Genomic DNA, 16512 nt, shown 5'->3' with positions numbered 1-16512 from the left:
GTAATCATAATGCAGCAGTGGCTCCTGGGGGAAACATTTCACCCAGAACCTGAATTATTTTGAGGACTGTATTTCTGCTTGACATGAGCTAGTCCGTGAAAGCCACTCTTAACCCTGATTTGTGTTTTTTATTCACTCAAACTGCTTTTACAGAAGGGAGACAGCCCCAAACTGAGAGCTCTGCATGCTAAGAAACAAAGATCCAGCCACAAGAGTCATGCACCAACAAAGACTACACTTTGAAAACAACACTTACCTCATTCATAAATTATGAATTTCATAAGGCTTGCTATTCTCAGCTTGCAAATGGGGAAGCAGAGAGAGATGGTCTGTGGTCACACACCAGGGAAAGCATTTACCCCCCCCATTAGGTTCTCAAACCCCGTCGTAATTACCCCTTAGGTACTTACACTCATGATACCAAGAAATCCAGCAACACAGGGCAGCTGAGATCTCTTTAATAATTTATCAGCAAAAACCAAAACAAATCTTCCAGAGACAAAGCAAGGCTATCGACTGTTTTACAACCTCTGGCTCCACTATTTCTATACTTGCAAACCAGAGAGGCGACTGTCAGGACGGGATGAAGAAGTTAATTCTGACACAGTCTCTTTTGCATGTTGTAACAAGTGCTGGTGTTTAGCATACCTCGGTTTTACATTATACTTTCTCATAGGGCTGTTCTTCATCTTTTCTCTACATCCAAGTTGTTACTACCGTAGAAGTCTATTTTTACCTCTTATCTGTCTGTCTCACACTCGACAAGAGCTGTCGCTTGCTGCCGTACCCCCGTGGATCAGTTTGCAGGGAGAAGCCCTGCAGCTGTGCCATCAGAAGCTTCCCATCAGTCTTCCTATGCCGACTGGAAAAAATAAGTACTTTCCCAACTCAGACAGCATCTTTTGCTATTTATTTGGGCCCTGGCTCTACAAACTCTTATTCTTGTAAGTTATACACCTCGGGGCGGTTTCATAAAACCAATTAGTTTGTGCTAGAGTTACCAGGATCAGGCCCTAAACCTAATTCTAGCCACTGCTTATCCAGGCTGTGAAATGTTCTTAGAAATGATATTTCTTCTGTTCTTTCTGAAAACCACCAAATGATATCGGCATAAACCAAAAGGAACTGAAACTGGAAGCCAAAGTACCAAGTAATTGCGAGCGAGTCTTTCAAACCCACTTTTCACAACACGCAGCTTTCAAAAAACAGCCATTATGAATCATAGTCTTTTCTTCCATTTTGCTCCCAAGCAGCTACTTTTATACGCTTAAAGTTTTTTTCCCCATAAATCAAAAACTCACCACTGCGAACAACCGTGTCAACGCTACAAGGAAATCTGTTTGCTTTGTTAAATTGGGCTTCGAAAGCACCGATTGCACATACATTTGTGGTCGCAAGCAATGCCTATTCTTCTACCCATTCAAAGTGTTTACTTTATTACAGCTTATTATAAATGTACTGCCTCAAATGCAGCAGCATGACTGTTCAATTTCCAGGCCGTAATTTTATGATAATCATATGTAATATATTCATGTGTCTATCCACTGCCTAACAAAGCCCAAACTGGTTTGTGAGCAGCGCTGCTTTCCCCGTGCTTCACATTTCTCTGCCTTGGAACATCACTGAATGACAACAGAAAAAAAAAGATACGATCAGAATTTTTCTTTATATTCTCACTATAGCAGTCATATGAAGAAACACATAACTCTGCAAGTTGCATTTGGCACGCTGACATTATCAAATACCGGTATCTAAGTGATATGTAAATTATTAAACATGCTATGAAAGCGTTATTAGGAAGGTTGGGGGTAGGGAGCAAAATTATAAATTTATAAATGTTTTCAACATCTAAAAATCCTATTAATACTTGAAAATGTTGAGGTGGTACAGAGAGAATGGAGGATGTGCCCATGAACTAAGACCAGAACTAAGCAAACCCAATTTTGATCTCCCATATTTAACGCGTTTCAGTTCTTGCCTTGGAAATGTTTACAAAAAGTAGTCAATTTTTTTCCATCTTACATTTCGGAGGCAATGTCTAGTTACTCATAAATCTGATACTGGAGCATCAGGGACCTGCAGGAAATAAAAATTCAGACAATTCCCACCCACTCCACTAGACTGAACGGCTTGTCATCAACCAACTCTCCTAAGAACCAGAGGGTCAAGCTAAAGAAGACAGCCGAGCCTTGGTCACTGCAGTTTTCACACAGTCTGTGCAATATTCAGTGCTTTTAAGAGCGCCAGATCTTGAAGTCACACCAGTCTCTCACAGCAGAACACATTTTTCAAAAAAAAAAAGTTTTCAGTTTCTGTGCCTGTAAGAAAGCAAGAACCTTTAAATTTTTCAAAGACAGGATAACAAAAAAGTCAAACTACAACCATTTTTTAAAACCTCCTCATTTTGAGGGGACAGGATTACCCCTGACTGCTGAGCTCGGAGTTTGCAACACCGACAACCTTGATTTTTGTAGCTCGTCTTGCTGGATGAGTTCAGGTGACTGCTGGAACGCCCTAAGCGAGGAAGCTGATAAATGCCTTAATGAAACGCTGCAACAACAAAAACCACAAAGCCAAGAAGAGCCAAACAAATCTATTCAGTAATACCAGAAAATCCAAATAATAAAGCAAAGATTTGGCGGGGAAAAAGAGCTGTGAAAGCCACGTTAAGGCTTTTTCATTGTATTTTTCTTTCTTCTATGATTTCAATTAGAAGGAAAACAGGCTCTTAGCTTTTTTCATTCCTGATACATCACAACATAAACTGATTAATGGCTACTGGCTTAATGCAGACTTTCAAAAACCAGCTTTGATCAAAGAAATTGCTGTGGTCTAAATCCTCAACTGCCCTACCTCACTTCTCAACTGCCTTTCTAGTGCTGAGCTGGCTCGAACTCCCTCCCCTTCTCGAGTAGTTTACCTTTAACTTCAAAGCCTAACTGGCTTTGAGGCTTAAATCACAGAAATCTTTATTCCTCCTTCTTCAAAAGCAATTAAAGATGTTCGCTATAATTTGACCTGCTATCTAAAAATCGTTGTGGGATTACAGAATGGGAGGGGCTGGATAGGGGAATTAATGGTGGCTGAGATGCTGCAAATGGCTCGACAGTGCCCGTCAGCTGCTGGGGTCAGTCGCCTCAAAGGAGGGTAAGCAAGGGCTAATCCATCACTAGCACAAATTTGCTGGTAAATGAGGCAACGGAGGGGTCCTTCCTGCTCTCCCTTCGTTATTGAAGAACCTGCAGATTTAGGAAGACAGATTTGCAGGGACAGCACTGTGATGGATGTGGGGTGGAGCAGTTGCTGTCATCACAAGGCGGAGGAGCACACAGGTACATGCAATAATCATGGCCTTGCAAGAGTCACAACTGGCCTCAGACAGCTTTACCAGACGTGGTCTGAGACACTGATGAACTTTTGGGCTGTCTGGACAGAAACGTTTCTAGACAATTTCTTTGTTTGTTTGAGTGGAGTTTTTACCATCAACTAACAGGGTTACCACTCTGAATGGTGAACTCTGACAAAATTCGCATTTGGAACTTGAACCTGCCAAAACCCTGAAAGAGAGGAAATTTGGAAATGCCTGCTCTACACGAGCACATTTGTCCTGGCTTTGCTCGCAAACTTTGACTTTATTCAGCAAACCAGCAGCAGCTGCCAAAGGCAAGCAAATCCAAGAAAAGTCGCTTGGGTTTTCTGACCAGATGTCCTTCCCAAAAAAACCTCCTCAGACAGCTCTGGTCTGCAAACGCTTCCTGATGGGCTGATTCTTAAACCCTCCAGAAACTGGAGAAATTAGAATTTGAGCACTGTGCTCAAGTTTTGTTTGAGCGGCCATCCTCCTCCACCTGAGGCCCAAGGCTGAAACGACATTAGTGCTGTAAAAAATACAGTTTAAGAAATTTGATTTGCTTCCCGCATGATGTAACAGCATTACAAGTAACATCATAAACCCATTCTAGAGACGGCCAATGTCACAATCAACCACTGAATGGCCCAGCCAGGAAGGACTTGGAAGAAATAAATTCCTAAAAGCTTTTCCCTACAAGAACAGGCAGTGCTGGAAGGAGCTAAGGAAAGAGGAAAGAAGAGGGAATGGCACTTGCAACTCTGGTCATCTCAAAGTGTATTTTTCTACATTAAACCAACTTCATTAGGATTCTTTAGATAAGGAGTTTTATATACATAATTCTGCAGTTGAAAAGCCCGAAGTAAAAAGGAGCTGATTTGTCAGACCAGAGTGCGCACACTGGGGAAAACCCAAATTGAAACCGAAAGCCCTGTTTTGTAGTTTCCTGCTATAACTGCTAATTACTAATTACAGATTTTTCCTTAAAGTTCTGAATGAAATATTAACAAGCTGGTAATTAAGCTTTTATTCAGAGTCTGTTTGCTTTAGTGTTAACTTCAGTGGTTTAAGTCCGAAACCTCTGACTCACTGATCTCTAAATGTCCTTCTAAATTATTCAGAGATGTCCTTTGTTTTCCTGCTGTTGAAGTTCAGTTACTCCAAAACCTTTTTCTGTGCATTAATGGCAGCCAGAGTGTGACCAGTGGAAAGAGAGCATAATGATGTAGAAAAATACAGTGAGCAGCATCTTGCATTACTGTGTAAGAGAAAGAAAGCGTTATTGTCTCTGATTTTGCTTTTGTATATTCCTGTACACTGCTTCTGCTGTAAATCAGCCTCTTCCCTACATCCCACCCATGTTTATTCACAGATTGTGTGTGTAGAAAAGAAATGGTTTAATACTCAGTTCATCCGCTGCTACGGTGGTCAGCAACCAAGCCTGGCTGACCATGACCCACTAACGAAACAAAGCAGAAGCTGGGCTGCACTTGGCTGTATCACCATTAAATTACACCTAGATAGGCTAACACATGACACTAATTGGGCATTTCATTTCTGGTGCAACGCAGCGTTAATATGCAGGCAGTGGGTGGCTCCCCAAGGCTGAGCAGCCCGTGGACGAAATAAATACCTCCGAAAAGCTGCCTGTGGGTTGGCAGACCTGGCGCGAAGAGCTGGACTAAGAGGCTCTGTTTTCTTACAGCCTCGTTCCCTCCCACTGGGTCTTGGATGATCCAGTGCAAAAAAGCCCATGGATGACTTTTGCAGAGCTGAACAGAGAGAAATGTCCTCCAGCACAACCGGGGTGTTTATTTCCCTCCTGTGCCAATGCCGACTTCTCTGCCTGATGCAGGAGGAACAGATAAAAAATCCCACAGCGGTGCCTGTGCAGAACCAGCCTCATGAATCTACCAACTGAGAACACACTCAAATATTTTTTATTACAACACATTAAGCTAAAATCAATAGATTCATTTACTGAAACAAATTTAATACTTCAGCTAATCAAGAGAAAGTAACATTTTTCTGAAAAGAAGTGACATTTCATTACAGCACTCAGTTGTAAAGTCACTGGCAGAAATTTTTCAATGTACCAATTAAACAGTAACTCAATGAAGTTAGTAACATAAAAAGCAATATTGCATATTTACAGTTTCCTCCCCAGTAAATGAAAACATTTCTAGCTCCTCGCAATGCCTACAGAAGGTCCACACAATGCTTCTAACAACGCCGCCACATCTTTGATTTCTCCTTTTCAAATACTTCTACGTTATTTTTCCCAAAGATGTAACATGCTATTTTCTTTACAATCAACCTTTTTTCTTTTTTTTCCCCCCCTTTGGAGAGAAGCAGAAGTGGCATTTTGAAAACTTCAATTTGCTGAAATCTAATAGCACCACTGAGCTCTGTTGTTCTTCACTTTTATTCTCACTTTATGCGAGGAAGATAGAGCTGCAGTAGTTTTACTGTTGTCAAACAAAAGTAAATAAATAATGTTTTTGTTGACTATTACATAACAAGATACTGCATCTCTATTATTAAACTGAGTTTTAGTACACATTCCTCTTTCTCAGATGTGAGAATTTACAAATACTGTAATCATGCTGGAACACCGCCAAGCAATTATATATGTGAGCCTTGCAATGATACACAGGAAAGTCAATTTGATGAAAAAATTCATTTAATAAAATATTTCACCGCGAGTTATACACATAGAGGACTGAATTACTAGCGGGGTGTGCAGTGATAGGACAAGGAGTAATGCTTTCAAACCGAAAGAGAGTGGATTTAGATTTGATATTTGGAAGAAATTCTTTACTGTGAGGACGGTGAGGCCCTGGCACAGGTTACCCAGGGAAGCTGTGGATGCCCCATCCCTTGAGGTGCTCAAGGCCAGGCTGGATGGGGCTTTGGGCAGCCTGGGCTGGTGGGAGGTGTCCCTGCCCATGGCAGGGGGTGGGACTGGGTGGGCTTTGAGGTCCCTTCCAACCCAAACCGTTCTGTGATCCTCAGAATGCAAAAAGATGTTCATACCTGACATTTGTTGACATACAGTTTTGTTTTTCCCTAGGATTACGGCTTTCCAGCTATCAGAGGCATTCTCCAAACCGTACATGGGCTACTTATCAGCTCCTTGCGTAGGAGATAAACATCTTTTTATTTTTATTAGTTTGGAATCTCATCTTTTTGCAGGCTGGACAGCCTTCATGGGCACAATCTATTTTCATTCCACCTTCATCAGCAAACCCTGGGTAAGAGTCACCAGCTTTCTCATCAGAGGTCTAACAGAGCTGAAGATTGAAGGACATCTCAGGTTTTACAGACTGTATTTGAGGATGCAAATGGTGGAAAAAAATACATTTATGGAAATTTATTAGTAGCAGTGGAAGTGAAATATAAGCTGCCATGCCAGTCTGTGGGGAATACGACACTGGATCTGCTCGCTTGTAGTTAAAACAGCTGTACAACAAGCATTTGTTCTAATTCCTGTCTTTAATCTCGTAATTGGAAACGTCTAGAGAGACAAGCAGTGAAAGTACCTGCACCATAACTTCAGGTACTCGAAATTTAGGACCTACTTTTGCATGTAATCCATTGAGGGACACTGGCACCCCTAAATTGATTTAAGAGACCCAGCGAGGCACCTGCCAAGCTCTGCTCTTGGAGGCTCTCAGATTCCCCCTCTGGAATGAACAATTTTCCATGGGCTACACAGGGAGCCTGTGGAGCACGTGGTGGCTGGAACTGCCCTCCTTTATGGGTATTATAATCAGACAGGATATTATCCACAACCCTTTTTCCTTTGTAGGTTGATATCCTGCATAATTATCTCATTTGATATTTCTTCTCCCTTCTCTGTTATTGTTCGCGGGCCTATTCTTTTCCATTTATCTAAATTTAATCTGCATTTGCCTTTTACTTGCCCTAAAAACAGCGCAGTACCTCTCAATACGATAATTTTTGCCAACTGTTTTTCTTCAATCTTATCACTATCTGACATTTAAAATATTTCTCATTCATGGTGTTCACCGTGCGCTTTATATATCTTATAAAGAAAGGTCTCAGAAACAATATCCTCGTCTAAGAATTGCCCTGCTATACCATCTCTCACCCTTTGCAACTTCAACATCTTGATTTATTCATGAGTAATTTATTGTAAAGAGATTATCATCTGCATTTTGCAAAGGTACTACAAGTTCAAGCTCATTTATCAAGTGCAACCTCATTTGTTCAGTTCAGACTCAAAATCACTCACCCCTAAAAATCTTACCAAATTTAGATCTATTCTGCCTATTAACTGTTAAAAACGACAGTTTGCTTTCTCTTCCCCCCTCAAGGCTGATCTTGGCTGTTCTCATGGTATTTGTAACCAATTAGCTGTTAACAAATATTTTAAAAAGACCTAAAGACTTTGTCCAAGTACTTTACCATTGTCCCATTCTATTAGAATTAATTTCTAATAGGGTCTGATTTTTATCATTTTATTTAGAAATTATTTTTCTATCTGTTCTTCCCCCTTGACCATTATCCATCCTACTCCTTTTATTTCATTTACCTGCACTACCAACAAAAGCCTCTGGTCTAATGCAGAAAGGAAAGACAAAGGCTTGATTTCGAAAACGAGAACAGGTTAATCAATAACAAATATGGCACAAAAAGAGTAATTTCTGAAGGACACAATAAAGACATGCAGATTTCAGACACCCCTTTCTCAGAGAAGACACTATCTACAATGAGTTTCCTAAATTTGACTACAACTCTGAGAAGCCTGAGCACATTTGCTGTTTGAGTATTGAATTCTACTCAGAAGAAAATGCAAATGCAATTGCATTGATGGAAACTGAGCGTGAGGATGTCTGCATCAAAGGCAAAACAGTCTGTTTCAATCCAAGCAGAGGAGCTGGCCCCATAAACAGCTGTTAGCAAGGTATCCTCAATTACTCAGAACAAATTATGCTCTCGATATAGACAGGCACACCCAAACAGGTTTCAGGATGCAATTATAGCACGGTAACAGCTGCAGCAACAAATTACCACATTCAAGAGCTTAAAATCATCCCGGACAAATCATCCCCCTTCTGCACAAGATGATTTTTGTAAGACAGGAGAAAGCAAAACAATAACTGGTGCCAGTCCCAAGTTGCTCACACATGGGAGCCAGAATACTCTCAGACATGGAAGCCTGGGAAAGAACAACGTGACCGAGATGGGGAGGACGACAAAACACAGCTTGCCCCATGACATGGTGAATTTGGCAGTTTCACAATGACCTGTTTGGTTATTCCACCGTGACGAGCACGAGGGATCGATGCAATGCAGATGGGAAATAACCTGCACGGCCTGTGCTTGTTTAGTGCTAAAACAAACCTCTCGCTCCCTGCATCTTCCCCAGCAATTTCCAGTTGGCAGTGAGCAATAACTCCGTGGCTCCGTGACACAACTTCACCCTTCTGTTCAATAAGGAAAAATATTAAAAAAAAAAAAAAACTATTTGCATATTAGCACACGTAATTTTAATAATGAGACAAGCTGCATGTCTTAACGTTTACATAGTTTGTTTTTATACCACTGTAAGCACAATCTGCACGTCACTTGAAGATCCAGTTCTCCCTATGATTGTACTTCTCACAATCGGGAAGTGCCATGCCTCATCTCAAGCACTCTGTGCAGATTTGGGTGCCACAGTATAAAAAGGCCGTGAAACTATTACAGAGTGCCCAAAGGAGAGTTACAAAGATAGTGAAGGGTCTAGAGGGCAAGATGTATGAGGAGCTGCTGAGGTCACCTGGTTTGTTCAGCCCAGAGCAGAGGAGACTGGACAATGCTCTCAGACCTATGGTCTGATTTTTGGGTGGCCCTGTGTGGAGCCAAGAGTTGGACTCGATGTTCCTTGTGGGTCCTTTCCAACTCTGGATATTCTGTGATTCAGTTCTATAGTAAAATATTTAGAAAATTACCCAGAACAGTAAGAAAGCAAATTAATTCAGTATGAAGACAAAAAGAGACAAAAAAAAACAACAGAAAATCACAAAACCTAAAGCGTGATGACACTTCCATTAGCTACTGCTGGTTTCAAATCTCATTATTTATCAAATGAGACAAAACCAGGAGGTTCAAATCAACCATCCCTAACGTGATAAAGAATAGCTAGTTGGCTTCATCTCACAGGTATTATGACAAAAGTACTCACAATGAAGCAAAGAAGAAAACATGAATAATGTTAAGGATTAATTATGGGGGACTTTGCCTCGGAGTCACTGTGGAACAAGGGACACAGACAAGACTGGAGGAGAAGGAAGTTTTACTACTTTTTTTTTTTTCCTTGCTATCTTTAAGATTAGTTATGTGGCTCTGAATAATCTATAAACCTCTTACATTTTATAGGCATTCCAGAGAACAGCGGCATCTCTCAGTTTCACTTATGTTCCCAGATTTTCAGGTTAAGGCAGCGAAGGCTCTGTATTCTCAACATACACCACACACTCCATTAAAAAAATCCATACTGTCTCGTTACATAAAAAGAGCTGCAAAATTGCTTCAAAGGAAAAACAAAACCAAACAGCCCTTTCTTCTAAGTAAATACTAGAGTGAAGAAAATGTTTTCTGAAAGAAGACTATAGAATCTCTGGAAGGTAATGCAATTCTAGCCCTCAGTGGAAGGAAAGACACATTTCCTCATATTTTTGATATTATGAGAAAAATCAGTCATTCACAAAAGTAAACGTTTAACAGGAAAAACAAAACAAAACAAAACAAAAAAAAAACACGGAGATGCTAAGAATGGAAGTGCTGGAAGTAAATGCAGTAACAGTCCAAAGTCCTGCTCTAGGCAGGGCTAACTTCAAGGAGGAGTCAAGTTGCTCAGGACCTTTTCCAGGTAACTTCTGAAAATCTCCAAGGATGGACTTCTCCTCTTCAGACCTGATTTCTTTAACCTTCCCTCCTATGCCTGGTGCTCCATCCTTCCTCACAGCCCCCTGCAGCAGTCGCTGCAGCTGGGAGACTTCTCTTGCACTGGGGCCTCCAGAACAGCATGCAGTTACTCCAGATGTGGCATCCCAAATGCTCGAGCAGAGGACAAGAGTGGCTTTCCTTGATCTGACAGCTCTGCTGTAGCTAACACAAACCAGGCTATGGTTGGTCTTATCTTTATTTGCCACCAGGACCCTCAGGCCCTTTCCTGCAGAGCTGCTGTGCTTGGCAGGCAGCCTCCAGCCTGAACACCACAGGGGGATGTTCAGTCCCAGATGCAAAACCCAGCATTTGCTTCTCTTAAACTTCACAAGGTTCCTTTGCCAGTACTTTTTTTTTTTTTTTTTTTTTAAAGCTTTTGGGAAAATGAGGCATTATCATTCTAATTTTCTCTTGCTCGGATGTATTTATATTCCAAAACACCCAGGAAAAAGAAGGCTTTAAAAATTACAATCTGTTCATTTTTACAATACTCATTATAAGCATTTGAAGATATTTTTTCTTAAACAGTTAATACAGAAGTAGAAAACTAATAGATATTGAAATCTACAATCAATTAGCTATTATTTTAATCTTCCCAGAAGGCTTAGCCTACCCTGTGCTTAGCAAGAACAAACTTGGATGGATTTTCAAAAAACCTACTACATGCTGAAACAACAAAAGCTGCCAAAAAAACCCAACCCCAACAACAACAACAAAAAAAAAAACATAGTCCAAAACCAAGCACCAATTATTCTATCTTATTGGCAGCAACAACAGAAAACTGCAGAGGTAATCTTCTTAATTCTGTGGACTTCTATGGAACACTCTCTACTTGACAAAGAACAAATTTGTTAACTAAATTCATGGGCATAATCACGAGAAAAAGCAAAATGGGGACTATCTGATCCAGCAGAACACAGGGAATTTATGAAATTATAGCTCATTAACATTTTGTTCTTATGGACAGCGATTGTGACAGCATACAAAATAAACTGCCTCATTTTCCCAGTGCTCAGGCAGATTTCCTCGTTGTTATTCTTTTTCTGTTTACATCACCAGTTCCGATGCTGGTGGTTTTTTTTAGTATTTTTTATTATTTTGCAGCGTGTCTGCAGAGAGCAAACGTGCCCACTGTACGCTGGCACTTACTGTAATATAAACAGACACACAAAATATATTGCTATTAATTTATATTATTAGTGTCTGCAATTTGCAGGCAGGGCTGAGGGCTCCAATATTCCATATTACAAACATGTGGGCAGTCAGGACTCCTTGCCCCTAGGTGTTAGCAACTGCTTTTGAGAAAAAACTGCAACAAAGAACAGTAACACGTAGAGAAGTGAAAGGAAGTCAAGAGATAAAGAATTAAGCTATATGTTTGCATGTGTTTTTTTTTTGTTTGTTTTGTTTTTTTAATTTTCAAAATAATAGTTGAAAAGGATGCTATTTTTAAAAAAGCAGCCAAATTTGCTACCTTTAACAAACACAACTTTGGAATCAGCAGCGCGTGATTTCTCGCAAGCACCTTACAACACTTTCTAACTTTTAATTTGTTCAGTGAATTCTCTCTAGCCTCTCCCTCACCTTCTTTACAGGATACAAACTCAATGGGTAGAGCAGTTTTCTACTTCCTTATGTTTTTTTACTGCTATCACTGGTCCTCAGTTTTTAGTTTTGAGTATGTTCAGACGTTAAGTGATATATCACTTAATAACTACATCAAACAAACCTGTATTTCTTGTGAGCAACCAGAACCTACAGATAAATCCCTGGTTCTTTTTTCTCAGGAACGTCTCAGTCCAGAGGTTCTAGGGCTGTATTTGCCTTTTTCCATGGCTGCACCAAACCCACTTCTCTTAGCTCCCCTGTGAACAACCACTGCTTTTTCAGAGACACATCACTGACAAATGAGGAAGCTTCACAAGATGGCAGACGTGCTTGTTTCTGTGACTGCATATTTTTATACTTTATTAGGTTTCATCCTAGCCTATTACCTACAGCCAAAGTTCAGTCACTCCCTGGGCTGCCTCTCTTTTGTCCTGGCGCTGCTTTCAGACTGTCATCATCAGGATGTGAATCAGTCCATGAATCCTCAACTTCTGTACACATAATCCTCAACCACACTAAACTCATCAATAAAGTTATTAACTTATTAAAATAACTAAGCATGTTCTCAAGATTAATTCTGGGGTAGCTCCACCAGTGATACACGGCCTGCCTGACAGAACTGCACTCCCCAGGACACGCTAATAACTGATGGTTAAACCGTGTAGACAGCTTATTTTGTGGGTAATGGTGACAAGAGGGAACTGCAAAGATACGACAAGGTAACCACTTATTTTCTTTGAGTTGAAGGCGTGATATCCTTATGTTTTATTCTACTGCATTTGATCTCACGTAAAGTGCACTAACAGCACAAAATAATACAGGGAGCAGCAGCAGCAGCAACACTCAGATTACGACTTCACGGTGATAAACTAGAAATCCTTTCCTGCTGTGGCACTGCAAGCAAGTACCTCTGTCAATATTTAGCAAAGGCCAATAAGCACTGCCTCGTGTAATTAGAGTACCAACATACCATTACTGTCTACCAGCAGGCACAGAAGGAAAACTTTTAGACATATTTTGCTGAAAGACCACACACACGACGCTGTTTTTGTGGAGCTCTGTCAGGACAGGAATTGAGTGGATGGGGAAAGGTGCACTAACCCTACTCCTAAACTTCCAGACAGCCTGAAGAGCTGTACACCCTACCAAGGCTCTCCACATCTGCCCTTTGTGATTGGACTGGGCAGAGGCACTCCACCGAGCTCGGAGATCACACTAATTGGAAGGAGAAGCCACTGGCACCCTGGGAGGGAAAACATCCCAGCTTAATCTACCTCAAGAAAAGGTCTATGGAAAGCACCTCTTTCACCAAGTCATGTCTTTGTTGTCTTCTTTTTTTTTTGAAAAGATTGCTTTGAAAATTGTGGCCAATCACTTCAGCAATCACCTACAGCTGGTCGATCTCGCTGAAGGAGTCACAGACGAGGTCCAGCCTGGTTCTCAGACATGAGTTCATCCTCCGCGTCTGGAGAAAGGTGAAACAGCCACACTGAAGCTGCTTCGGCTCTTGAGAACATTGCAGTAAATTCTCTGAGTCACCGGTCAGCTGCCTGCAGATCTCACAGTAAAGGTGGATAGATCTGTGCCTGGAGGGTCTTGCTGGTGCTGAGGCGATCAGAGAAATGATCCTGAGGCAACCACCTGAGATCCTGAGGCAAGAAATGATCCTGAGGCAAGGCCTCTCCCCGCGAGGGCTCTGCTCTGCTTTGCCATGTTTCAAGTTAAAAGCGTATTTGCTGAGGGAAAATTAGACGGTTGGGTAAATAATAGCTTGGGACCAAACTGCAGTCCCAAAGTATAGGTGGGAGGTTTAGCCAGCTCAGCCACGCTGCCCCTCAGCTTAATAAAACCTCAGATAATGGTTACCGAGCTGCAGGTCGTGGTACAGAGCTCGATTCTTTACTAGTCCTTGACAGGAAGATTGCTCTAACTTCGGCAGAAAATCCCCCGTAAGCAAACCTAAAACTTTCACAATCTGGGCAGAGAAGCGAAATATTAAGAACCCGTCGCTATTTCCAAACTATGCTCTGCACCGCTACCCGCCCTCACATCCCACGAAGTGGAACAATTCTATTTTGAACAAAGTAGTATTTATTACGTAACTTTTTAATAACTACTCTTAAAATACCAAAAATAAAAGAGCAGTAATTAATCTTTATTTAAATGGTAATTTACTGTGTTAAGAGCCCAAAATGAAACTAGTCATTAACGCAATAGTAAAGACTGCCAGAAGCTTCATTACTGATTAATAATGGGGAACACAGCGTACTGAACAGCTTCCCCTAATCCAAGGAGCAACTCAGAACTGAACTGCACAAACTTTCAATCCTCATAAATTGGTGAAGCGATAGCATTTCCTCTATAGAATTTATAATTAGTGGATATAGTGTAGTTAAGTTCTCATCCTGATCTACATTGACTAAATCTCTATTTGAAAAGCAATGGGTCATGCATGTTATAAAGACTTCTTGTTCTGTAAATAGGTTAAAAATCCCATAATGTACCCCTCCACCACTATTATGTGACTATTATGTATGCTGGAACATAATGACATTAGTTACTTCTAACCACAACGTTTGTATGATAAAATTTTTGATCAACTTCACTGTTCGTAAAAGAACACTAACAATAACTCATATAAATAGATTTAAGAACGTTTGCCAGCTAATGTCAACTGATGTCATCCTGTCATTTCATCCGCTTTCTTGTCCAAGAAATATTTAATAAAAGTGACCATATAAGATCCCAAAGCAGTGCAAATTACTGAATTGTTCCAAAGTTCATAGAATGAATGCAGATGAATATGACAGTGATTACCAACACAGCTACCTAAATGGGAAGAGATAGAAAAAGCAAACATATTTATGTTTGAAATTGTCCTAGAGTACCTTTGAACAGATGCTAGAATTAAACAGTCATTTAGAATAATTTAATTCAGAAACAAAAAATAAGAACTACCATATATGAAATCAATTCCTTTAATATAACCTTAAAGGGCAGTGCCTTGAAAAACAAAATGGGAATTCATTGCCACAGCAAATTTGACTTTCAAATCGTTAATTCACTTAGTGCTCTCACCAGCTAACCGGAACAGCCATCGCTTTTATGAGCTATTGAACTTACCGAAACCCACTGAGTATTACTCCAGAACAAGAGCAACCACAAACTTCAGGCAGTAACTTAAAGATTTGCATCATTAATTCTGTTCAAAGTAGCAACATACAAAATCTTATGGTGTCTACGAACAGGCACAGAATATTACATTATAGGAAAAGAAAAATTCCAGGCAGATCCCTCTAGCCAGAAAAACACTCTTTTTTTTCACATCTTCTAATCTAACTGCTACTAGATACAGGATTCAAAATCTTCAGGAGTGAATGCTTCACATTCCTTTTGTATAATGAAGCACAGAGATCAAACATCTATCAAGCACTACCACTAATATCTCTGAAAGCAAGCCAGGAGATAGGTAATTTCAGTTAATCTTACCAGTTCATCTATGTCTCAGAAACATTATAAATATTAATATATATAAATATTAATGAATTACTGCATATGAGGAAAAAAGACATAGAATAATCATCTCTAGAAGAGGCATCAGTATTGCGAAACCATTTCACAGACTTGCCATCTCTAGTCTTCATCATCAAAGACACTGCTACAATTATCTTCCTGTACAGTCCCGGAAAATCAAAACTTCTGTGCAATTGCAAACAAACACTTTGATAAGGAGCTTCTCTCTGCAATCTTTTAAATGTACATAAATTGAAACATGAATTTATGAGTACTAACATGGCAGGTTATATGTTTACTATGAATATTTCAAAGAGCTGGTAACACTCCTATTTGTCCTACTGAAAGTGCACTAAAAATGCATTGGAAGTACTGTTGTAAAAATAATGGTTCACTTAGAGTAATAAATCTACACTGACAGAGGAGTGTAGTGGTTTGGGGCATTCCTTAATGCACACGTTTGGCAAGAAATGCCATATCTTAATAGAAGGCCTTAATACTTCGGATGTTTGCAAATGAACATGACTTGGTAATTTATACATCGAGAGAGACCAATCCATCACACAGTGAGCAAAAGCAGATCCAAATAAAAGGTTGCAAAGACTCTCCTTTATATATAAATATTCCAGGACAAAGTTTGGTTCACAAGTCTTTTAACTGCTGGCACCATTAGCAACCACGTATGAAAAACCTAAAAACCACTGGAGGAAGAATGAGAGAAGCTTGTGCCAACAGTTCCAAGGGACCAGTGCACACCTCCAGAGCACGCACATTTTGTTTAGCAGCACTGTCTCTTAACCTGAATTATTATTCCCCACTTTTGATGCTGAATATCTCTGAGAAGTTGCAGCCTCATCACTCAGTTCTGCTGCTGTCGGGCGGCTGGACATTTTCTAGAATCTCCAAGCAATCAGAGAGGAGTCTGAATTAAAGAACCGCATTGTGTTTGTTAGCTGTGTATCATTTCCTGCTTGCAAACCACAGAAGAAATGATCCGGAGACAAATGAGGACTTCAGGATTACCTTTAGCACCAGAAATGAAACAAAGCAGTGTGCAAATACATGCCCATATATGCTCCTATAGC

The 16512-nt window shown here is 40.3% G+C and overlaps 1 protein-coding gene across 3 annotated transcripts in view; it reads right to left on the bottom strand.

Annotated features, from left to right (window-relative positions):
* Positions 1-16512, bottom strand: part of RNGTT (RNA guanylyltransferase and 5'-phosphatase) — a 183509-nt gene that overhangs the window by 12364 nt on the left and 154633 nt on the right. Inside the window, exon 15 of one of the 3 annotated variants that reach the window (XM_068677986.1) lies at positions 11939-16450. The exons of the other annotated variants lie outside the window; for them this stretch is intronic. Within the exon in view, the coding sequence (XP_068534087.1) occupies positions 16388-16450 (63 nt within the window). The 3' untranslated portion in view covers positions 11939-16387. Of the gene's footprint in view, positions 1-11938; positions 16451-16512 lie in introns of those variants that run through there. 3 annotated transcript variants of the gene reach the window in all.

Source organism: Anas acuta, chromosome 3, assembly GCF_963932015.1.
Source record: "Anas acuta chromosome 3, bAnaAcu1.1, whole genome shotgun sequence".
Classification (NCBI taxonomy): domain Eukaryota; kingdom Metazoa; phylum Chordata; class Aves; order Anseriformes; family Anatidae; genus Anas; species Anas acuta.
This window is presented reverse-complemented; position numbering and strand designations above follow the sequence as displayed.